Source organism: Bombina bombina, chromosome 6 (assembly GCF_027579735.1).
Source record: "Bombina bombina isolate aBomBom1 chromosome 6, aBomBom1.pri, whole genome shotgun sequence".
NCBI classification, from domain to species: domain Eukaryota; kingdom Metazoa; phylum Chordata; class Amphibia; order Anura; family Bombinatoridae; genus Bombina; species Bombina bombina.
The window spans coordinates 596,815,964-596,842,089 of NC_069504.1; the positions used below are offsets into that span (position 1 = coordinate 596,815,964).

Sequence of the window (26,126 nt, forward strand, 5' to 3'; positions counted from 1 at the left end):
GACCCCCGTTAGAGAAATCATCGTATTCAATAGGTGACACTCCCTTCACGTCCCTCTGACATTCGCTGTACTCTGAGAGGAATCGGGCTTCAACAATGCTGAGAAGCGCATATCAACGTAGAAATCTTAGCACAAACTTACTTCACCACCTCCATAGGAGGCAAAGTTTGTAAAACTGAATTGAGGGTGTGGTGAGGGGTGTATTTATAGGCATTTTGAGGTTTGGGAAACTTTGCCCCTCCTGGTAGGATTGTATATCCCATATGTCACTAGCTCATGGACTCTTGCCAATTACATGAAAGAAATCTAATCATTAAAAATGTTTTGGTGTTTCATATCCGTTTAATCTTCATTTAACATGAGCGGAATTTAATTTAAGTGAGGCCCCTGTAGCGCGGCAGAATATACATCGGCAAACCATCTAACGTCAGCCCATATTATCACACTCGCATCAGTCTTGTGGGCTACTGTTTGCGCACAGTTGCCCTATAGCCTCGGCTTTATTTTTACTTCACATCTCTGGCAAATGATGGAACAAAAACTTAGGAAAATTAGTTTGTGTATAAAATAAAAAACAAATAATGTTTTTGTACAAGCACTTTCTGTTCTTTGTTGTTTAATTGGGACATAACTAGCTGATCTGCTTCAAATATTAAACATAAATAAATAGCATTATGAAAAATGATTAAACATATTGTAAAATATATAGATATATTCTATGGATTATTTAGAATATTTTACAGCATGTTTAATAACTAAATCATTTTATTAATATTTTATATGTAATATTTTAATATTGCACCTTAAGATTACTAAGTTTTCATGTGCGCTAACCCAACTGTTTAAATCTACATCGCGAAACACAATGCGCGTTTCACATATTTTACATTCCTATGTTATTCACATAGAAAATAATGTACTTTTTATTATTAAATATATATCGGATACTGTTCAAGTAAAATACATATCTATATATCTAGAGGAATATATATATAGGTAAAGGCATATACAAATATATAATATATATATATATATATTTATATATATATATATATAAATATGTATTTAAGAATAAAAAAGGACATTCTGCTATGTGAAGAAAATTGGAATGTAAAATAATATTTCATGTTAGGTTTAGTGGTCTTAAATATACACGGTGACCATATTGCCGCTTTAAAAAAGGGACACACATGGAAATTACATATGTCAGGGTTCTTATACAAAACATTTCTTTAAACCGACCTGAAAACAGCCCTCACATATGTATTATTCATGTGTGTCCCTTTTTCAAGCGGCAATACGGTCACCCTAGTAAAAAGCCTCTGTCTAGCTAAGATAACGTGAAAGTGGGAGTTCTAATTTGCGCTCCACACGTAATCTAGCCCTTTATGGGGAATTCAGTTTATAGTTTAATGTCCCTTTAACACATTGGTTGTTTTTAGAAGTGTTCTTATCTACTCTGATATTTTGATTGTGCTCTTTCGGTACATAGTTCCAACTCTTTTGTTTTGATCATTACTTTTCACAGACCTGCCTTATATAACAAATATATTATAAGGTTCACAAACTTCCACCATGGAACACACTGATTAGCTTCGGATTTTATAGTCACTAAATCCGTTTACATTTTAAATAAATAAATGTGTGCATTACACAAGGGCTCAACAAATTATATAACACCACAATAAACATTTAATTTGTATTTGAAAGCTGCAAGTTGTGGCTGGTGGCGGCTGGGGTGTCATGGAGACTCTAGAGCAGGATGTCAGGGACTCATTTCAAGGCACCAATAGGTTCTGGCGCCTGGGTTTGTCATGCCCTGTATTATTCTGTGCAAAGGTTTATAAGAATCACATACTAACCTGTGTCTAGCTGACTGCTAGCTAATTACCTATGTAAAATCACAAGTGAATAACCATTACCTGAGATGATATCGTTCTATTCATTTGATCCTGTAGCATTTGCCTTAGACGGCTGACGTCATTTTCCAGTCTCATATACTCATTCCAAGAGTTTTCCATATCCTGTAAAAAATGGACACATTGTTTTAGAGGACAATAAATGTGACCACAAATATTTACAAAGATTTGAGAGATTTTTTTTAAATAATACAAATCAGCTTAGATTACTTTTTTCAGGACACAGATGTCAAGAATTTTGGTATTTCCTCTTTCACTATAATGATTTACTTGTTTTAAGCTAATGGTGATATATTTCTCACTTTTTTAATTTTATCACTTGGATCATTTATTTCTTCTCTTCATACCTTTTCCCTACTGGGCCAATACTACATCCTCTCCCTTCCTTGTTCCCTTCTGGTCATATACTGCACCCTCTCCCTTCCTTGTTCCCTTCTGGTCATATACGGCACCCTCTCCCTTCCTTGTTCCCTTCTGGTCATATACTGCACCCTCTCCCTTCTGGTCATATACGGCACCCTCTCCCTTCCTTGTTCCCTTCTGGTCCTAATAATGCACCCTCTCCCTTCTGGTCATATACTGCACCCTCTCCCTCCTTGTTCCCTTCTGGTCATAAACTGCACCCTCTCCCTTCCTTGTTCCCTTCTGGTCATAAACTGCACCCTCTCCCTTCCTTGTTCCCTTCTGGTCGTATACTGCACCCTCTCCCTTCCTTGTTCCCTTCTGGTCATATACTGCACCCTCTCCCTTCCTTGTTCCCTTCTGGTCCTATACTGCACCCTCTCTCTTCCTTGTTCCCTTCTGGTCCTATACTGCACCCTCTCCCTTCCTTGTTCCCTTCTGGTCATATATTGCACCCTATCCCTTCCTTGTTCCCTTCTGGTCCTATATTGCACCCTCTCCCTTCCTTGTTCCCTTCTGGTCATATACTGCACCCTCTCCCTTCCTTGTTCCCTTCTGGTCATATACTGCACCCTTTCCCTTCCTTGTTCCCTTCTGGTCATATACTGCACCCTTTCCCTTCCTTATTCCCTTCTGGTCCTATACTGCACCCTCTCTCTTCCTTGTTCCCTTCTGGTCCTATACTGCACCCTCTCCCTTCCTTGTTCCCTTCTGGTCCTATACTGCACCGTCTCTCTTCCTTGTTCCCTTCTGGTCATATACTGCACCCTCTCCCTTCTGGTCATATACGGCACCCTCTCCCTTCCTTGTTCCCTTCTGGTCCTAATAATGCACCCTCTCCCTTCTGGTCATATACTGCACCCTCTCCCATCCTTGTTCCCTTCTGGTCATAAACTGCACCCTCTCCCTTCCTTGTTCCCTTCTGGTCATAAACTGCACCCTCTCCCTTCCTTGTTCCCTTCTGGTCGTATACTGCACCCTCTCCCTTCCTTGTTCCCTTCTGGTCATATACTGCACCCTCTCCCTTCCTTTTCCCTTCTGGTCATATACTGCACCCTCTCCCTTACTTGTTCCCTTTCTGGTCCTATACTGCACCCTCTCCCTTCCTTTTCCCTTCTGGTCATATACTACACCCTCTCCCTTCCTTGTTCCCTTCCGGTCATATACTGCACCCTCTCCCTTCCTTGTTCCCTTCTGGTCCTATACTGCACCATCTCCCTTCCATGTTCCCTTCTGGTCATATACTGTACTCTCTCCCTTCCTTGTTCCCTTCTGGTCATATACTGCACCCTCTCCCTTCCTTGTTCCCTTCTGGTCCAATACTGCACCCTCTCCCTTCCTTGTTCCCTTCTGGTCCTATACTGCACCCTCTCCCTTCCTTGTTCCCTTCTGGTCATATACTGCACCCTCTCCCTTCCTTTTCCCTTCTGGTCATATTCTGCATCCTCTCCCTTCCTTTTCCCTTCTGGTCATAAACTGGACCCTCTCCCTTACTTGTTCCCTTCTGGTCTAATACAGCATCCTCTCCCTTCCTTGTTCCCTTCTGGTCCTATACTGCACCCTCTCCCTTCCTTGTTCCCTTCTGGTCATATACTGCACCCTCTCCCTTCCTTGTTCCCTTCTGGTCATATACTGCACCCTCTCCCTTCCTTGTTCCCTTCTGGTCCTATACTGCACCCTCTCCCTTCCTTGTTCCCTTCTGGTCATAAACATCACCCTCTCCATTCCTTGTTAACTTCTGGTCATATACTGCACCCTCTCCCTTCCTGGTTCCCTTCTGGTCATATACTGCACCCTCTCCCTTCCTTCTTACCTTCTGGTCATATACTGCACCCTCTCCCTTCCTTGTTCCCTTCTGGTCCTATACTGCACCATCTGCCTTCTTTGTTCCCTTCTGGTCCTATACTGAACCCTCTCCCTTCCTTGTTCCCTTCTGGTCATATACTGCACCCTCTCCCTTCCTTGTTCCCTTCTGGTCATATACTGCACCCTCTCCCTTCCTTGTTCACATCCGGTCCTATACTGCACCCGCTCCCTTCCTTGTTCCCTTCTGGTCATATACTGCACCCTCTCCCTTCCTTGTTCCCTTCTGGTCCTATACTGCACCATCTCCCTTCCTTTTCCCTTCTGGCTATATACTGCACCCCTCCCTTCCTTGTTCCCTTCTGGTCATATACTGCACCCTCTCCCTTCCTTGTTCCCTTCTGGTCATATACTGCACCCTCTCCTTCCTTGTTCCCTTCTTGTCATATACTGCACCCTCTCCCTTCCTTGTTCCTTTCTGGTCATATACTGCACCCTCTCCCTTCCTTGTACCCTTCTGGTCATATACTGCACCCTCTCCCTTCCCTGTTCCCTTCTGGTCATATACTGTACCCTCTCCCTTCCTTGTACCCTTCTGGACATATACTGCACCCTCTCCCTTCCGGTCATATACTCTACCCTCTCCCTTCCTTGTTCCCGTCTGGTCCTATACTGCACCCTCTCCCTTCCTTGTTCCCTTCTGGTCATATACTGCACCCTCTCCCTTCCTTGTTCCTTTCTGGTCATATACTGCACCCTCTCCCTTCCTTGTACCCTTCTTGTCATATACTGCACCCTCTCCCTTCCTTGTACCCTTCTGGTCCTATACTGCACCCTCTCCCTTCCTTGTTCCCTTCTGGGCATATACTGCACCCTCTCCCTTCCTTGTTCCCTTCTGGACATATACTACACCCTCTCCCTTCTGGTCATATACTCTACCCTCTCCCTTCCTTGTTCCTGTCTGGTCCTATACTGCACCCTCTCCCTTCCTTGTTCCCTTCTGGTCATATACTGCACCCTCTCCCTTCCTTGTTCCCTTCTGGTCCTATACTTCACCCTCTCCCTTCCTTGTTCCCTTCTGGTAATATACGGCACCCTCTCCCTTGTTCCCTTCTGGTCATATACTGCACCCTCTCCCTTGTTACCTTCTGGTCATATACTGCACCCTCTCCCTTGTTCCCTTCTGTTCATATACTGCACCCTCTCCCTTGTTCCCTTCTGGTCCTATACTGCACCCTCTCCCTTCCTTGTTCCCTTCTGGTCATATATTGCACCCTCTCCCTTCCTTGTTCCCTTCTGGTCATATACTGCACCCTCTCCCATCCTTGTTCCCTTCTGGTCCTATACTGCACCCTCTCCCTTCCTTGTTCCCTTCTGGTCATATACTGCACCCTCTCCCTTCCTTGTTCCCTTCTGGTCGTATACTGCACCCTCTCCCTTCCTTGTTCCCTTCTGGTCATATATTGCACCCTCTCCCTTCCTTGTTCCCTTCTGGTCATATACTGCACCCTCTCCCTTCCTTGTTCCCTTCTGGTCGTATACTGCACCCTCTCCCTTCCTTTTCCCTTCTGGTCATATACTGCACCCTCTCCCTTCCTTGTTCCCTTCTGGTCCTATACTGCACCCTCTCCCTTCCTTGTTCCCTTCTGGTCCTATACTGCACCCTCTCCCTTCCTTGTTACCTTCTGGTCATATACTGCACCCTCTCCCTTCCTTGTTCCCTTCTGGTCCTATACTGCACCCTCTCCCTTCCTTGTTCCCTTCTGGTCATATACTGCACCCTCTCCCTTCCTTGTTACCTTCTGGTCATATACTGCACCCTCTCCCTTCCTTGTTCCCTTCTGGTCCTATACTGCACCCTCTCCCTTCCTTGTTACCTTCTGGTCATATACTGCACCCTCTCCCTTCCTTGTTCCCTTCTGGTCATATACTGCACCCTCTCCCTTGTTCCCTTCTGGTCCTATACTGCACCCTCTCCCTTCCTTGTTCCCTTCTGGTCCTATACTGCACCCTCTCCCTTCCTTGTTCCCTTCTGGTCATATACTGCACCCTCTCCCTTCCTTGTTCCCTTCTGGTCATATACTGCACCCTCTCCCTTCCTTGTTCCCTTCTGGTCCTATACTGCACCCTCTCCCTTCCTTGTTACCTTCTGGTCATATACTGCACCCTCTCCCTTCCTTGTTCCCTTCTGGTCATATACTGCACCCTCTCCCTTGTTCCCTTCTGGTCCTATACTGCACCCTCTCCCTTCCTTGTTCCCTTCTGGTCCTATACTGCACCCTCTCCCTTCCTTGTTACCTTCTGGTCATATACTGCACCCTCTCCCTTCCTTGTTCCCTTCTGGTCATATACTGCACCCTCTCCCTTCCTTGTTCCCTTCTGGTCGTATACTGCACCCTCTCCCTTCCTTGTTCCCTTCTGGTCCTATACTGCACCCTCTCCCTTCCTTTTCCCTTCTGGTCCTATACTGCACCCTCTCCCTTCCTTGTTCCCTTCTGGTCATATATTGCACCCTCTCCCTTCCTTGTTCCCTTCTGGTCATATACTGCACCCTCTCCCTTCCTTGTTCCCTTCTGGTCGTATACTGCACCCTCTCCCTTCCTTGTTCCCTTCTGGTCATATACTGCACCCTCTCCCTTCCTTGTTCCCTTCTGGTCGTATACTGCACCCTCTCCCTTCCTTGTTCCCTTCTGGTCATATATTGCACCCTCTCCCTTCCTTGTTCCCTTCTGGTCATATACTGCACCCTCTCCCTTCCTTGTTCCCTTCTGGTCGTATACTGCACCCTCTCCCTTCCTTTTCCCTTCTGGTCATATACTGCACCCTCTCCCTTCCTTGTTCCCTTCTGGTCCTATACTGCACCCTCTCTCTTCCTTGTTCCCTTCTGGTCCTATACTGCACCCTCTCCCTTCCTTGTTACCTTCTGGTCATATACTGCACCCTCTCCCTTCCTTGTTCCCTTCTGGTCCTATACTGCACCCTCTCCCTTCCTTGTTCCCTTCTGGTCGTATACTGCACCCTCTCCCTTCCTTGTTACCTTCTGGTCCTATACTGCACCCTCTCCCTTCCTTGTTCCCTTCTGGTCCTATACTGCACCCTCTCCCTTCCTTGTTACCTTCTGGTCATATACTGCACCCTCTCCCTTCCTTGTTCCCTTCTGGTCATATACTGCACCCTCTCCCTTGTTCCCTTCTGGTCCTATACTGCACCCTCTCCCTTCCTTGTTCCCTGGTCCTATACTGCACCCTCTCCCTTCCTTGTTACCTTCTGGTCATATACTGCACCCTCTCCCTTCCTTGTTCCCTTCTGGTCATATACTGCACCCTCTCCCTTCCTTGTTCCCTTCTGGTCCTATACTGCACCCTCTCCCTTCCTTGTTACCTTCTGGTCATATACTGCACCCTCTCCCTTCCTTGTTCCCTTCTGGTCATATACTGCACCCTCTCCCTTGTTCCCTTCTGGTCCTATACTGCACCCTCTCCCTTCCTTGTTCCTTCTGGTCCTATATACTGCACCCTCTCCTTCCTTGTTACCTTCTGGTCATATACTGCACCCTCTCCCTTCCTTGTTCCCTTCTGGTCATATACTGCACCCTCTCCCTTCCTTGTTCCTTCTGGTCATATACTGCACCCTCTCCCTTCCTTGTTCCCTGGTCATATACTGCACCCTCTCCCTTCCTTGTTCCCTTCTGGTCCTATACTGCACCCTCTCCCTTCCTTGTTACCTTCTGGTCATATACTGTACCCTCTCCCTTCCTTGTTCCCTTCTGGTCCTATACTGCACCCTCTCCCTTCCTTGTTACCTTCTGGTCATATACTGCACCCTCTCACTTCCTTGTTCCCTTCTGGTCATATACTGCACCCTCTCACTTCCTTGTTCCCTTCTGGTCATATACTGCACCCTCTCCCTTGTTCCCTTCTGGTCCTATACTGCACCCTCTCCCTTCCTTGTTCCCTTCTGGTCATATACTGCACCCTCTCCCTTCCTTGTTCCCTTCTGGTCCTATACTGCACCCTCTCCCTTCCTTGTTCCCTTCTGGTCATATACTGCACCCTCTCCCTTCCTTGTTCCCTTCTGGTCATATACTGCACCCTCTCCCTTCCTTGTTACCTTCTGGTCATATACTGCACCCTCTCCCTTCCTTGTTCCCTTCTGGTCCTATACTGCACCCTCTCCCTTCCTTGTTCCCTTCTGGTCATATACTGCACCCTCTCCCTTGTTCCCTTCTGGTCCTATACTGCACCCTCTCCCTTCCTTGTTCCCTTCTGGTCATATACTGCACCCTCTCCCTTCCTTGTTCCCTTCTGGTCATATACTGCACCCTCTCCCTTCCTTTTCCCTTCTGGTCCTATACTGCACCCTCTCCCTTCCTTGTTCCCTTCTGGTCATATACTGCACCTCTCCCTTCTTTGTTCCCTAGATTAGTTGTGTTTCTTGTTAATTACAGACAAATAGAAATGACCTTTCTTTGTTGTAAGATAAATTTGAATCTATTCTTACGGGAATACATTTGAATATAATGTATCTAAGTAAAGTCTGTGTTTGGAACTTTATTAAAATAAATAAAATATAAAAATGATAAAATACTCTCAATTCCTTTTATCATCTTAAAGTGAGATTCTAAGGCAAATATTCACTTATTCAATACAGCAAGATACTTTTGTTTAACCCTTGCAAAGCTATAACAAATGAAATAATGTATTACAATTTCTACATTAACTTATTTAATTTATATTCTTTATTACATCAATAGAAGGGAAAAAACAACCTATGCCAAGGCTGGATTGGCCGACCAGGAAACGAGGAGATTTCCCGGTGGGCTGCTGGGGCTGGTCAGCTACAATTTAAAGGGGTGGTGCTATTGGTGTGGCGATGCAGCTTTATCACATCTCTTTTTTTTTCTTCTCTGAGCTATACATATTAAAGGGATATGAAACAAAAAAAATATATTTTGTGATTCAGACAGAGCATCCCATTTAAAAAAATAAATAAAAATACTTTTATTATCAAATTTGCTTTGTTTCCATGATATTCTGTGTTCAAGAGCTACCTAAGTAGGCATCTGAAGCACTACATGTGCTGCCATCTAGTGCACTTGCAAATGGATATCATTCTTGAAAAGCTGCTGCCATATAGTGCTTTTGAAATGTGCTGGTTACTAAGCCTAAGTCCCTGCTTTTCAACAAAAGATACCAAGATAACATAAAAAAAAATAATTAATAATAGAAGTAAATTAGAATGTTGTTTAAAATGGCTTGCCGTATCTGAATCATGAAAGAAAATTTTTGGGTTTCATGTCCCTTTAAAGTTTAAGAAAACCATTTTAGTTTTCATATCAACTGTAAAAATGAAAGAAGAAACCAACGTCAGTTACTTACAGTCGATACTTTGGACATTTCAGCTCGAATTTGGACCAAGTCTTCTTGTAGCAGACGTTGCTGGTAGGAAATCTTTTCTGTGTGTTGTGGCTGGTCTTTGTATTGATCCATTTGTCTGTGCAAAACCTCTAGAACTGTTTCTAACTTGTCCTACAAAAGAGGTGTTTTTTGTTTTTGGAAAAAATGTTTTATTATTGAAACTGGAGATACGAAGGCAATGGATACAGAACAAAAAAAAATGGTGAGGGAACAGGGGAAGGGTACAAATATAAACACTGTGACACTATCCAAAATATAAAAATCAATACAAATATAAATAATATGACAAGGTGACTAACAATTAGCAGCAAAATAAAAAAAACATAAGCAGGAATATATGCCTATCATAGGTATCAAGTAATACAATAGGATCACCCTAAACAAAATTTAACGATATAAAGGTCGTTGAAATAATAATACATTTAGCATTACATTAGTGCAAGATAATTAATGTCACCAACACAGCTAACAAGACAGATGCAATCCCAGATTAAGGATGCTTATGGATGGGCGAATGTGGCTAAATCGAAATTCAAATGGTAGAACAGATATTTATTTGTATATTTGTTTTACACAATCGAATATCGATAAGAACAAAAATTCCTTAAAATTCAAAAAGCGGATGTTATTTTAAATTTTTGAATGTTATTTTCAAATTTGACTTCTAGCTTTCAAATTCGAATGTTCATAATAGTTTGAATATACACATTCAAATTTCGGTCTGTTTACAGCTTTGCAGTGCACTCCGTGTCTGTCGTAGTCTGGCAAATTTTGCTATAGTAATTATCACTATTTTACGAGACTGTACAGTTTTTATTGAATACCAATTGAATACTGTACTAGTGTTAAACTAAATGTAGCGCTATTGCACATTTAATATACGGTATGTTAGTTCAAACATGTTTTTACGTTTTTATACAAACTGACAGTGAAAAGACAGCTTGTTTCACTTTAATGCGGGGTTCCGGTCCCAAACACACTGTATATGAGCAAGGTATATCTGTATATATTATTTATATTCATATTCTGTTTACATAAACTACATTTATAGGATTGCTATGCAGCATCAGACTAAGTGGCCAAAGAGGGACATTATTCAGATCAGTCACATAATTTACTGCTGTTTGCTATAAAGATGGGATTCCTAACACCAATAATTTATACATTTAGTATTAAGTGTATGTCTAATGGTACCCAGTTCCCCACAAGCACATGCATAAGTATATATTTATATTGATTCCCTTGTTGCTTACAGTATAGTAACTCACATATAAAAGGGAATACTTTACCACAAGGATTAACATACTTTATTGTCCTTGAGGGCTCTTATTTTGTCTTCTAAGTCTTGAAGAATTCGGTCCTGCTCACATAGAGTGCTTAGTTTAACCTACAGGTAAATTAGCAAAAACAGTAAAATGAGAATTACTTAACAAGTGACTGGTAAAATAGCAGTATTGGTGGGTGAGACAGCTTTCCTACTCTAAAGAGCCAAGAAATGAAGTTTATTTGCTGGACATAATATTGAATGGAACTGTACATCTAGTTCTTGTACGTAGCAAATGGATGGCTCTACTTTCAATTTATTTGCTAAATGGATCTTTCAAACTAGTAACAGACATTTTCTAAAGTTAATAAACCATCAGTAATTTGGCTTTGAGCACACACCATTATTTTTCTGAATATATTCATCACATATTTACATACACTCAATTATTTGGATTGCAAAGACTATTTTCATGTAGTAGTAGATTGGAATGCGTAACATTGTATACTAGCGTGGGATAGGTTTAGCCAAGTTTCAATTTTTAAAAGTAATTCCAATCAATTTATTCAGCCACCATTTCAATTATATATATATCAAAACACACATATATGTGTATATATATATACATATATATATACATATATACACACTCACATGTCAATATATATACACAGACACACACACACACACACACACACACATATATATATATAGCATGCTGATGAAGGGGTTGTGAACCCCGAAAACGTTCCAATAAAGAAGTTTGTGTAAGTCCTGAGAGTGCATTTGTCATCTGTTATATATGCTTTCTATATTTGCACCCAGGCTACACAAAGGGTTATAGAGGTTATAGAGGTGCCTGATGTTTCCAAAAATGAAAAAAAAAAACGCAGCCCCATTGTTTCCTATGGGGAAACACTTCCTAAGTCTGCACCTAACACTCTAACATGTACCCCGAGTCTAAACACCCCTAACCTTACACTTATTAACCTCTAATCTGCCGCCCCCGCTATTGCTGACCCCTGCATATTATTATTAACCCCTAATCTGCGCTCCGTACACCGCCGCAACCTACATTATCCCTATGTACCCTAATCTGCTGCCTATAACACCGCCGACCCCTATATTATATTTATTAACCCCTAATCTGCCCCCCACAACGTCGCGTCCACCTACCTACAATTATTAACCCCTAATCTGCCGACCGGACCTCACCGCTACTATAATAAATGTATTAACCCCTAAAGCTAAGTCTAACCATAACCCTAACACCCCCTAAGTTAAATATAATTTTATTCTAACGAAATAAATTAACTCTTATTAAATAAATTATTCCTATTTAAAGCTAAATACTTACCTGTAAAATAAACCCTAATATAGCTACAATATAAATTATAATTATATTGTAGCTATTTTAGGATTTATATTTATTTACAGGCAACTTTGTATTTATTTTAACCAGGTACAATAGCTATTAAATAGTTCTTAACTATTTAATAGCTATTGTACCTGGTTAAAATAAATACAAAGTTGCCTGTAAAATAAATCCTAACCTAAGTTACAATTAAACCTAACACTACACTAGCAATAAATTAATTAAATAAAATACCTACAATTATCTACAATTAAACCTAACACTACACTATCAATAAATTAATTAAATAAAATACCTACAATTAAAACTAAAGTACAAAAAATAAAAAAGAACTAAGTTACAAAAAATAAAAAAATATTTACAAACATTAGAAAAATATTACAACAATTTTAAACTAATTACACCTACTCTAAGCCCCCTAATAAAATAACAAAGCCCCCAAAATAAAAAAATGCCCTACCCTATTCTAAAATTAAAATAGAAAAGCTCTTTTACCTTACCAGCCCTTAAAAGGGCCATTTGCGGGGCATGCCCCAAAGAATTCAGCTCTTTTGCCTGGAAAAAAAACATACAATACCCCCCCCAACATTACAACCCACCACCCACATACCCCTAATCTAACCCAAACCCCCCTTAAATAAACCTAACACTAAGCCCCTGAAGATCTTCCTACCTTATCTTCACCACACCGGGTATCAGCGATCCGTCCAGGCTCCGATGTCTTGATCCAAGCCCAAGCGGGGGCTGAAGACATCCATCCTCCGGCTGAAGTCTTGATCCAAGCGGGCAGAAGAGGACATCCGGACCGCAAACATCTTCATCCAGGAGGCATCTTCTATGTTCTTCCATCCGATGACGACCGGCTCCATCTTGAAGACCTCCAGCGCGGATCCATCCTCTTCTTCCGACGACTAGACGACGAATGAAGGTTCCTTTAAGGGACGTCATCCAAGATGGCGTCCCTCGAATTCCGATTGGCTGATAGGATTCTATCAGCCAATCGGAATTAAGGTAGGAAAATTCTGATTGGCTGATGGAATCAGCCAATCAGATTCAAGTTCAATCCGATTGGCTGATCCATCAGCCAATCAGATTGAGCTCACATTCTATTGGCTGTTCCGATCAGCCAATAGAATGCGAGCTCAATCTGATTGGCTGATCGGATCAGCCAATCGGATTGAACTTGATTCTGATTGGCTGATTCCATCAGCCAATCAGAATTTTCCTACCTTAATTCCGATTGGCTGATAGAATCCTATCAGCCAATCGGAATTCGAGGGACGCCATCTTGGATGACGTCCCTTAAAGGAACCTTCATTCGTCGTCTAGTCGTCGGAAGAAGGATGGATCCGCGCTGGAGGTCTTCAAGATGGAGCCGGTCGTCATCGGATGGAAGAACATAGAAGATGCCTCCTGGATGAAGATGTTTGCCGGTCCGGATGTCCTCTTCTGCCGCTTGGATCAAGACTTCAGCCGGAGGATGGATGTCTTCAGCCCCCCGCTTGGGCTTGGATCAAGACATCGGAGCCTGGACGGATCGCTGATACCCGGTGTGGTGAAGATAAGGAGGAAGATCTTCAGGGGCTTAGTGTTAGGTTTATTTAAGGGGGGTTTGGGTTAGATTAGGGGTATGTGGGTTGTAATGTTGGGGGGGTATTGTATGTTTTTTTTTCAGGCAAAAGAGCTGAATTCTTTGGGGCATGCCCCGCAAATGGCCCTTTTAAGGGCTGGTAAGGTAAAAGAGCTTTTCTATTTTAATTTTAGAATAGGGTAGGGCATTTTTTTATTTTGGGGGGCTTTGTTATTTTATTAGGGGGCTTAGAGTAGGTGTAATTAGTTTAAAATTGTTGTAATATTTTTCTAATGTTTGTAAATATTTTTTTATTTTTTGTAACTTAGTTCTTTTTTATTTTTTGTACTTTAGTTAGTTTATTTAATTGTATTTGTTTGTAGGTATTTTATTTAATTAATTTATTGATAGTGTAGTGTTAGGTTTAATTGTAACTTAGGTTAGGATTTATTTTACAGGTAATTTTGTAATTATTTTAACTAGGTAGCTATTAAATAGTTATTAACTATTTAATAGCTATTGTACCTGGTTAAAATAAATACAAAGTTGCCTGTAAAATAAATATTAATCCTAAAATAGCTACAATATAATTATAATTTATATTGTAGCTATATTAGGTTTATTTTACAGGTAAGTATTTAGCTTTAAATAGGAATAATTTATTTAATAAGAGTTAATTTATTTAGTTAGATAAATTATATTTAACTTAGGGGGTGTTAGTGTTAGGGTTAGACTTAGCTTTAGGGGTTAATAATTTATTATAGTAGCGGCGAGGTCTGGTCGGCAGATTAGGGGTTAATACTTGAAGTTAGGTGTTGGTGATGTTAGGGAGGGCAGATTAGGGGTTAATACTATTTATTATAGGGTTATTGAGGCGGGAGTGAGGCGGATTAGGGGTTAATAACTTTATTATAGTATCGGTGAGGTCCGGTCGGCAGATTAGGGGTTAATAAGTGTAGGTAGGTGGCGGCGACATTGGGGGAGGCAGATTAGGGGCTAATAAATATTATGTAGGTGTCGGCGGTGTTAGGGCAGCAGATTAGGGGTACATAAGTATAACGTAGCTGGCGGCGGTGTGCGGTCGGCAGATTAGGGGTTAAAAAAATTTAATCGAGTGGCGGCGATGTGGGGGAGCCTCGGTTTAGGGGTGCATAGGTAGTTTATGGGTTTAGTATACTTTAGAGCACAGTAGTTAAGAGCTTTATGAACCGGCGTTAGCCCAGAAAGCTCTTAACTCCTGACTTTTTTCTGCGGCTGGAGTCTTGTCGTTAGATTTCTAACGCTCACTTCAGCCAAGACTCTAAATACCAGCGTTAGAAAGATCCCATTGAAAAGATGGGATACGCAATTGGCGTAGGGGGATCTGTGGTATGGAAAAGTCGCGGCTGCAAAGTGAGCGTTAGACCCTTTAACCTCTTAAGAACATATGACGGAATTTTTCCGTCATAAAACAATTGAGCAAACTGAAGGCTGTGTCCTTAAAGGGTTAATGACTGACTCCAAATACCAGCGGGCGGTAAAAACCAGTGTTAGGAGCCTCTAACGCTGGTTTTGACGGCTACCGCCAAACTCTAAATCTAGGCGTATGTGTTCAATCTCCAAGCAGTCAGCTTCAGAGAGACTAAGTTCGGATGGGGGAAGGGACCCTGGAGAAGAAGATCCTTCCTCAGAGGCAATCTCCACAGGGGAAATGACATCTTCACTAGGTCCGCAAACCAAGTTCTGCGAGGCCATGCTGGAGCTATTAAAATCACTGAAGCCTGCTCCTGTTTGAAATGAGCTATCACTAGAGGAAGGAGGGCAACTGGAGGAAACAGATAAACTAGACCGAAAGCCATGGCACTGCCAGGGCATCTACCAGAGCTGCTTGAGGAGCTCTTGATCATGTTCTGTATTTTGGAAGCTTGGCGTTTAGATGAGATACCATCAGATCCAGCTCCCCATTTGAGGGTTAACATCGAGAAAACTTCCGGATGGAGAGCCCATTCCCCTGGATGAAACACCTGCCTGCTTAGATAATCTACTTCCCAGTTGTCCACCCCTGGGATATAAATGGCAAAGAGATGACAATTGTGAAACTCCGAGTTCCTCCTTGGTGGTTGATATACGCCACAGAAGTGATGTTGTCGGATTGAAATCTGATAAACTGGACCAAACTCAGTTGAGGCCAAGCTGTTAGAGCATTGAGAATTGCTCTCAATTCTAGGTTATTTATAGGGAGGGCAGACGACTCCTAAGTCCAAATCACCAGAGCTCTTAGGGACCCCCAAACTGCTCCTAAGCCTAACAGGCTAGCATCCATTGTCACAATCTCCCAAGAAGGTCTCAGGAAACAAGTCCCCTGAGACAAATGGTCTTGGGAGATCCACCAAGACAGAGAAATCCTTGTCTGAGAATCTAAAGCTATCCTCTGAGAGAGATCCGAGAGGTCTCCGTTACATAGATTGAGCATACATAACTGTAGAGCTCTCAGATAGAAGTGAGCAAACGGAATAATGTCCATGGATGCCACCATGACACCAATTACTTCCATGCATACAGCCACTGATTGACCAACAGAGGACTGAAGAGAACGACAGGCCTCCAGAAGCTTGAGTTTTCTGACCTCCGTCAAAAAAATCTTCTTAGATACTGAGTCTATGATTGTCCCCAGGAAACATACCCTGGTACTTGGCACCAAGGAACTTTTCCCTAGATTTACCTTCCACCCGTGAGAGGGGAGAATAGCTAACAGGGAATCTGTATGGGATCTTGCTAAATGAAAAGATGGAGCCTGGACCAATATATCATCCAGGTAAGGAGCCACTGCAATCCCTAGAGATCTGGGCACAGTCAAAAAAGAGCACCTAGAACCTTTGTAAAGATTTGAGGAGCAGTCGCAAGGCCGAAAGGCAGGGCTACAAATTGAAAATGTTGATACAAAAAAGCGAACCTCAGGAATTTTAAATGTTCCCTGTGAATAGGCACATGAATATATGCATCCTTTAGGTCTATGGTGGTCATAAACTGACTCTCCTGAATTAGAGGGAGAATAGAACGAATAGTCTCCATTTTGATGGACGGGACTTTGAGAAACTTGTTGAGAGACTTGGTCTAGAATGGGTCGAAAAGTTCCCTTAATCCTTGGGAACCACAAAAAGATTTGAATAAAATCCCTGACCCTGTTCTGCTAGAGGAACTGGGATAATCACTCCCAGAGAGGACAAATCCCTTACGCAACCTAAGAAGGTCTCTCTTTTTACCTGGTTAGCAGATAAGCTTGATAAGAGGAATCTGGTCCTGGGGGACAAGATTTGAATCCTATCCTGTATCCCTGGGAGACTACATCCACTGCCCAAGGATCTGGAACATTGTGAATCCAAGCATGCTGAAAGAAGAAAAGCCTGCCCCTACCTGAATTAGAACTGTATCGGGGGAAGCCCCTTCATACTGACTTAGCATCAGCGGAAGGCTTTCTGGATTGCTTACCCTTGTTCCAGGGATGGCTAGCTCTCCAAGAAGTCTTGGCTTGCTCAGCTTAGAATATGAGGAATATCTCTGCCCCTTGAAGTTATGAAAGGAATGAAAATTAGAAGTCTGACAACCCTTGGGTCTATTCTTCTTATCCTGTGGTAAAAAGACTCCCTTTCCACCAGTAGCCGTGGAAATGATCTCTGCCAGACCAGGACCAAAAAAAGAGACAGAAGCTTGGATTTGGAAGACCAAGACTTTAACCAAAGGGCTCTGCGGGCTAGTATCGCAAAACTAGAAATCTTGGCTCCCAGCATAACAACTTGCATACTGGCATCACAGATAAAAGTATTAGCCAGCTTTAGAGCCTTGATCCTATACTTGATTTCCTCTATAGTAGTCTCCTCTGAAATTAGATCAGACAATGAGTCACACCAATAAGAGGCTGCACTAGCAAGTGTCGCAATACTAGCAATTGGTTTCCATTGCAAACCCTGATGAAGAAACATTAGTATCATCATCATCATCTGCTGGCCCCTCTTGTAATGCTGGTTCCGGATTCTCCTGTTGTGCAAAGAGTCCCTATGTATGTGCCTCAGTTCCTCTCACCTATGCCCAAGTATAGGTGTTACTTGCTCCTGGGTGGTATTGCTACTGTATGCTGGCTTGATATTCTGTTGCTGAACTCTGCTTGTCTGACCACTCTGCCTGTTAACCCCTAACTGCTGGATTGATATAATGTTGCTGAACTCTGCTTGTCTGACCACTCTGCCTGTTAACCCTAAACTGCTGGATTGATATACCATTTCTGAACCCTGCTTGTCTAACCATTCTATTGGTTTACCCCTGAACTGCTATACTGCCGGATTTCCTTCCTATTGCCGCTAAGGACTGCCCTGACTTCTGTGAGTACTGCTTACCTCATTTTATTAACTTTCTCTGCTCTGGGATATTTCCCATCACTCCACTTGACGCCGGGATAAGAAGACTACTGACCAAGTTTGGTTTGATAGAGGAATATCCCACGAGCATTACATTATACTTGGGCCATGGATCCAAATGAGGTTGCAAGAGCAGTCTATCTTCAGGGACAGATGCTGGGAACCCAAAGAACGCTACTCCTGTTGTTGCGCAGCCAATCCCAGCAGCCAGTTCTGCATCCTCTTCCCCTGCTTCTTGAAACATACCCCGGATACCTTTGCCTCACAAGTACGATGGAACTACTGACTGTTTTCTTAACCAGTGCAGGCTGCACTTTCGCAATGATCCTCACACCTTCCAGCCTCATCAGTCAAATGTTACCTTTATCATTTCTTTATTGAAAGATAAGGCCCTGGCCTGGGTCTCCCCCCATTTGGAACAGAGCGCTCAACTCCTGAACGATGCTGATGCTTTCATTACTGCATTATCTTCTGTGTTTGGGACTTCTGGTAGCGCTTCTGCTGCAGAATACTCTCTCAGATATCAGCCAGAGCAATAGGATTGTGGCACAATATGCCATCGAGTTTCGAACCTTGGCACTTCAGTTGGGACAGCAGTGCACTCAAGGCGGCCTTTAGGAGAGGTTTGCATGAACGCATCAAGGACAAACTTACTTATGATGTTCCTTCTTCCCTGGATGGATTTATATCACTTTGTATCAGTCTAGATTCTCACTTCCAGGAGAGACAAGCTGAGAGAGACAGGACTCGTAGAATCCTTCCCTCTCGTCCTCTTACTCGTCCGGTCTCTAGATCCTCTGTAGAGGAACCCATGGATCTCTCCTCCCTCAAGCCCTCTGAATCAGAAAGACAGAGAAGGAGATTGAGATTTTGTTTCTATTGTGGTTCTAACTCACACCAGCTTAAGAACTGTGATATTCTGCTGTGAAAAGCCAATGCTTAGAGGATAATATTGGGGTACCTCTAAGCATGGTCACTACTAAATTCCCTCACTCCTCTCGGATCCTGGTACCCATTACCCTGACCTTCCTCTAGAATTCTGTCCACACTCAAGCCTTTATTGATTCAGGCAGCTGGAAATTTTCTTGATCATGGTTTTATGATTCAGGCAGGCTTGCCTCTTTTGCAGAAAAAACAATGTCTCAAGATAACTACTCTGGATGGCACTCACCTTGGATCAGGTTTAATCCATTTTGAATCAACACCCCTAACCTTAACTGTGGGAGTCCTTCATACCGAACAGTTGCAGTTCGATGTCATTCATTCTCCAGCACAACCTGTCATCCTTGGTCTTCCTTGGCTTCGTATACACAATCCACAGTTCGACTGGGCTGAGGGACAGTTGTGCTCCTGGGGTACATCCAGCTTCTACTCCTGCCGTGCTAAGGTTACTCCTCTGATCCGCATCCCCATAGTCAGTCTACAGACCCCTTCAAGCCTTCCCTCAGTATATGCAGATTTCTCAGATATGTTTGAAAAGAAAGCAGCTGATGTGCTGCCACCCCACCATCCTTATGACTGTAAAATTGACCACTTTCCTGGAGCCCCACTTCCTATAGGGAGGATTTATGCACTCTCCAAAGCTGAAACCAAGTCCATGGAGGACTATATTCAAGAAAACCTAGCTGAAGGTTTTATTCACCCTTCCTCTTCTCCTGCCAGGGCTGGCTTCTTTTTTTGTCAGTAAGAAGGATGGTGGGCTCAGACCCTGTATTGACTACAGAGCCCTAAACAACATCACTATCAAGATTTGCTATCCCATTCCTTCGATTACTGAACTCTACGATTCACTTCAGAATGCTCGCTACTTCACCAAGCTGGACCTACGTGAGGTGTACAATCTTATTCGGATCTTCCCAGGGCATGAATGGAAGACTGGCTTCAACACGAGATCAGGGCATTACGAATACCTTGTAATGCCCTTTGAGCTGTATAATGCCCCTGCAGTCAACGATGTCTTCCGTGACCTCCTCAATCGCACTGTCATCGTCTACCTGGATGATATCCTTATTTTCTCTTCTACCCTAGAGGAGCATCATGAACACGTGAGACAAGTACTTCTCCGCCTCAGAGTCAATTCTCAGGTAGCCAAACTGGAGAAATGTGAGTCCAATCAAGTCCAGATTCAGTTCCTTTGTTATGTCATCACATAGGAGGGTTTTGCCATAGATCCTTCTAAACTCACAGAAGTTCTGGAATGACCTCAACCAACTTCATTAAAGGAACTACAGAGATTCTTGGGGTTCTCCAATTATTACCGCAGATTTATAAAGAACTTTTCTTAGATAGTTGCTCCACTCACTGAGTTGACTAAACGGAACAAAGACTGCAAAAATTGGCCTACTGAAGCCATGAATGCCTTCTGTCTTCTGAAAAAAAGCCTTTTGTTCTGCTCCTGTGCTCTGCCATCCTGATCGTGACCTACAGTTCACTTTAGAGGTTAACACCTCTGAGATTGGAGCTGGAGAAGTCTTAACCCAAAGGGATCCTTCAACTTCCAAGTTGCACCCTGTAGCCTTTTTTCTAAACTCCTGCAGAGAGGAATTATGATGTGGGTAATCGTGAAATCAAGAGGAGAGTTCTCCTGGCTAAGGTAGATATAGCACCCTATACTCTAGGAACAGTGAGCCACAGATCTTGTATTGCATCAGCCACAGGAAACATCTTTTTAAACAGAGGAAATGGGTTAAAAGGAACACCCGGCTTCTCCTACTCCTGATATTTAATGTCAGACATGCGATCTGGAAAGTAAAAACCTTCACAGATTTAGGTTTGACATTAAAAACTCTATTCAGTTTACTAGCCATTTTAGGAGCCTCTGCAACAGTTTCAGAATCATACAAAGTAGCTAAAACCTCCTTCAAAAGTAAATGGAGATGCTCCAGTTTAAATCTAAAATTAACCTCCTCAGAATCTTTTGTACTAGGAACTGCAGATTCTGAATCAGAGATCTCGCCCTCAGATGCTGCAGAGGAGTGATCCTCGTTAGATAACTGAGAAAGACTTGGCGGAATCAAAACCCAAAGAAATGTTCTTAGATTTCCTCTTCCTTTTACCAGAACTAGGTAAAGCACTTAGGGCTGCAGAAACTGCAGAAGTCAACTGCAAAGCAAAATTCTTTAGGCAAACAAACACTCCCAGAGACTGACTGAGAGGAACCACAGGGCACTGCATGTGAATATGTCAAAGACTGGGACATGTTAAAGGAAGGCTAAAACAACCCCTGAACAGCATTATTCTGAGAAAAAGAAGGCTCAGATAAGGAATATTTCTCCTTAGATAATAAAAACTTATTAAGGTAAGGTGAAGAAAATTTCACAGGAGGTGGGCATCTGCACAATAAAGACATTTATCAAATGGCAGAGAAAGCTTCAGATCGGCATCCATAGTAAAAATAAAATAGCCCTTTATTTCCCTTATACTCTAATTTCAATATAAAAAATTAGAATAAAATTCTAAGCTAGATAAATAATTATTAAAACCGGCACCTCTACACCCCAGCCATGCCTGAGAGACTCACCCAACCGGTAACCAGGAATCCAATCCACACCAACAGATAAATCCGGTTCAAACTGCAGATCCTAAAAGGCTGCAAACATCAGAAAGAAGCGACAGGAAGGAAAAACGATCTAATGCTAGAAAATCCGGTCTGTCTCCTTGAAAATCCGGCTTCCAAACAGCCGGCTAGAAACAAACTGTTCAGCACTCAGGAAGTAACAGAGCGGTCACATGATCGCAAATTCAAAAGTAAGGTGCGGTCCAACAACTTTCTTAAAGAGATATTACCCAAACTAAATAAAAGGTAAACTTGTGCAAACAAATCCCCACAGACAAAATCAAACAAGCCTTAAAATGACAGAACAGTGCCCTGAAGTCTGCTGCCCAATAAATCCCCAACCTTTAAAAGAGATTTTCAGTCCAATAAGGATCCACCTTGTTCTCTAAGTATCCCTTTTTCCCCCTTCAAAACAAGGAACTCCTAAGTGCTGCATCCTTCTCATCTAGAAGGTAAAAACACTAACCTGTGGATCCACTGTAGGGCAGGTACAGCAAACAGGTGTGACAGAATCCTCACTGACATAGACCAGTAGATAAAGAAAAAACAGAGTAAACCAACCCTGGTTTTCTATATAGGGGTAGCAAAAATGTTGGAAGGTAAGCAAAGACTACATTGCCATCTTCCAATTGCTAAAAGCCACCATTACTCTTACTAAAGACAATTACATAGACACAGCATAACCCCAATCCTTGCTTGCAGGGAAAAGTACCCATTAAAGGATTAACAACTTGATTTCTTCAGACACCTTCTACGCACATCACCTATAATGTTATACAGGCAAAGAATGACTGGGGATTGTGAGTAGTGGGAGGATACATGAAGCTTTTGCTGGGGTGTTCTTTGCCTCCACCTTGTGGCCAGAAGTTGAATTCCCACTAGTAATTGCATGGATTTGTGGACTCTCCCTGCCACTGGAAAGAAAAACACATTTTCAGGGATACTATGTTAGTCTGGTTTAAATTACTCAAATATTTAAATTTGACATTTAAGATCTTGTCTTCTCTTCCACTACAAGTTAACCATAACTTTATTCCTGGAATAGAATCAGACGTTTTTAAAATATGGGTGCTAAAGGACATAACTACGTCTCATTTAATTAAGTTCAATAAATTAAATCTTTTTCTGAATTACAAAATCCATTTCACATTCCAAATATACATAGGTCTATTTTCAAGCAAGGCATTATTGCTGGTTTCTTCTTCAGAATCAAGACCTACATGTTTCACATAATTCTATAAGATGGGTAAACATTCAGTTTATTTCTCCTATAAACTTATGCTCTCAATATCTTAAGTGTCTTAATAAACCGTCTGTCAAATGGGATTCTGCTCTAGGAGTGCTTTGGAAGTTGATTTGTTGCATTGTTTTTATGTGTGTTCGAAGGTTAGAACATTCTGGGCCAAACAATTTTTCTTATTTCCTGATTCAGCTCAGAGTTCTAAAGAACGGGAGTCAAAAATGTATTAATTTGGTGATATTAGTAGGCCAAAGTCTGATTATAAAAGGTTGGAAATAAAAAAACAAACACTATTTCAAATCTCTAGTAAATTGTTAGACCTCAAGATACTATTAACAGCATGATGTTAAAATTAATTTTGAAAAAAACAAAATTTATGCTTATCTGATACATTTCTTTCTTTCTTGACACAGTGAGTCAACGGATCATCAATTACTGTTGGGAATATCACTCCTGGCCAGCAGGAGGAGGCAAAGAGCACCACAGCAAAGCTGTTAAGTATCACTTCCCTTCCCACAACCCCCAGTCATTCGACAGAAGGAAAAGGAGAGAAAGGAAATAACACAAGGTGCAGAGGTGCCTGAGGTTTATATAAAAAAACTGTTTGAAAAACAGGGAGGGCCGTGGACTCACCGTGTCAAGAAAGAAAGAAATGTATCAGGTAAGCATAAATTTTGTTTTCTTTCTAATGACACAGTGAGTCCACGGATCATCAATTACTGTTGGGAATCAATACCCAAGCTAGAGGACACAAATGATAAGGGAGGGCAAGACAGGTAACCTAAACAGAAGGCACCACTGCTTGCAAATCCTTTCTTCAAAAGAAAAAACTCAGCCGAGGCAAAAGTATACAACTTTGAAAAATTCGGAAAAAAAGCAGAGAAGACCAAGTTGCAGTCTTGCAAATTTGTTCCACAAAAATCATCAAGCTTGAAAATTGATGATCTGTGGACTCACTGTGTCATTAGAAAGAAATACAATTGTTTCTTGAACAATAGGGCGAGTTTATCAATTGTCAAGAAATGTTGGTTTAAAGGCAGATTTTATCTCCTTTTTTGTTGTCTTCTAAGGTTTAATACCAATGAAATTGGGAAGATTCCAAAATGATGTAAACTTTAAGAGATCGGGTTGCAGAGAAATCATGCATTTGAGAGTTTCAGTTCATTAGAACTTTTATTAACTTGTGTACTGAGCTTGCAAATAAACTTTACCGCTAAAAACATTTTTTTCTTTTTCCTAATGAACACGAACATACCGGAAGGTTCAAAAAGAATATTCCCAGACAAATATCTTACTCTTTTCACATATATGCTTTACTAAGAAATCTAATAACTTAATGACAATTTTTATTTTGTGCAAATGAAAGCAGTCCTAAAGCTATAGTGGGAAAGCTGGGATCCAGTATATAAAATAGGTCACCTCTGGATTACCTTGGGACAGATTATATTTGCTCATTAACATGCTTTTATTCTGTGCATTCACGACACCCCACACATTATTACTGTCCCCGATATTGAGGTAATAAGGAGAGGACTATAATATTGCACCTCTTTATGAGACTGACAGATGCTCTATGAGTGAACACGCCCCTAGGCAGATACAACATTTACTTGTCCTACACTGTATATAAAGCAAATTACATTTTTTGGCTTGTTTTCTATAAAAGGCATTTTAAAGGAACATTAAACAACTGGATACAACTACTTTACTTTGGTTACATTTCAGACACCATTATTTTTCATCTTGTGCCTACAGCTCTCTTCAGAGCTGTTCTCTTTTTTAACATCTTTACAAGTGCTGGTTAATGAAACTCTGCATCTTCACACGGGGCGCCGCCATCTTGGATTAGACAAAAACAGATCTGTGATATTGTTGCCTGCTTGACAAGTATTTCTGCGCACTTCAGTTTAGAGTGCACAATACAGAGCAGAAGCTATATATTTTTGCACCAAGCTTCAGCTATTAAAAAGCCATGTAAGGGCACTGCTTCTATCACAGAATGTAACAACACGCTTGCTACAAGATGGCGGCATTTAGTGCAAAGATGCAGAGCTTCTGTAATGGGTTAACTAAGAGAAAAGATTTAAACAAAGCTGCAAGTACAGAAGGAAAATCAAAAGCTTGTTGAGTAGTAGCTATTCTGCCATAGTAGTACCCAGGAATTTAAATGTCCCTTTAAATCAGCTTGCAAAAACACTTAAAGGGATATTAACCCCATTTTTCTTTCACGATTTAGATAGATCAGCAATTTTAAAGGCACAGTCAATACCAGATTTGTTGTTGTTTATAAAGATAGATAATCCCTTTATTACCCATTCCCCAAGTTTTGCATAACCAACACTCGTTACCTCTGTGATTACCTTGTATCTAACCCTCTTCTGACAGCCCCCTGATCACATGGCATTTTATTTATTATCTATTGACTTTCATTTTAGCCAATTAGTGCAGTGTCTGCCACAAGCCACTGACGTGATCACAATGTGTTCTATATGGCTGACATGAACTAGCTCTCCCCTGTTGTTAAAAGCAAATAAAAAAGTATGTGAAAAGAGGCGGCCTTCAAGGGCATAGAAATTATTATATGATCTTTCCTAGGTTTAGCTTTCAACTAAGAATACCAACAGAACAAAGCAAAATTGGTGGCGACATGCCGTATTTGAAATATGAAAGTTTTTTTGGACATGACTGTCCCTTTAAGCAACTTTTTAAATTACTCCTAATATCAGTTTATCTTTGATCTCTTGCTAACTTTATTTGAGAAGCAGGAATGTAAGCTTAGGAGGTGGCTAATTGTAACCACCAATCAGCAAGAGCTACCCAGGGTGCTGAACCAAAAATGGGCTGGCAAAAGCTCACATTCCTGTTTATCTAAATAAATATACAAAGAGAACAAAGACAAATTTATAATAGGAGCAAATTAGAAAATTGCTTAAAATTTCTGCTCTATCTGCATCATGAAAGAAAACATTTGGGTTTGATATCCCTTTAATACATCTTACCATAAACATAAGTGCTTAAAGGGGATGCACATTTGTTTGTGTTTCAATTTAAAGAAAAAAAAAGTTCTTTGTATAGTTCCCATTTACTTACATCAACATCACTTTCTGCGACTCTGACAGGCTTTGACGCACGATCCTTTAGCGTCTCCCTTCCAGTTACCTAAAATTGTAAGAAAATAAGAGATTTATC

The 26,126-nt window shown here is 41.6% G+C and overlaps 1 protein-coding gene and 1 long non-coding RNA gene across 2 annotated transcripts in view; both read right to left on the reverse strand.

The window, feature by feature from the left end:
- CLPX (caseinolytic mitochondrial matrix peptidase chaperone subunit X) overlaps positions 1 to 26,126 on the reverse strand; it is a 191,365-nt gene that overhangs the window by 70,909 nt on the left and 94,330 nt on the right. The window contains exons 7-10 of the mRNA XM_053719351.1: positions 26,028 to 26,096; positions 10,848 to 10,928; positions 9,503 to 9,652; positions 1,923 to 2,024 (exon numbers count right to left, since the gene is read on the reverse strand). Coding sequence (XP_053575326.1) covers positions 1,923 to 2,024; positions 9,503 to 9,652; positions 10,848 to 10,928; positions 26,028 to 26,096 — 402 coding nt within the window. The remainder of the gene's footprint in view (positions 1 to 1,922; positions 2,025 to 9,502; positions 9,653 to 10,847; positions 10,929 to 26,027; positions 26,097 to 26,126) is intronic.
- On the reverse strand, positions 1,916 to 26,126 carry LOC128663316 (uncharacterized). The gene is made up of 4 exons (XR_008402843.1): positions 26,028 to 26,126; positions 10,848 to 10,928; positions 9,503 to 9,652; positions 1,916 to 2,024 (listed from the first exon to the last, which is right to left on the reverse strand). It is a non-coding gene; the product is annotated as an uncharacterized LOC128663316 (long non-coding RNA).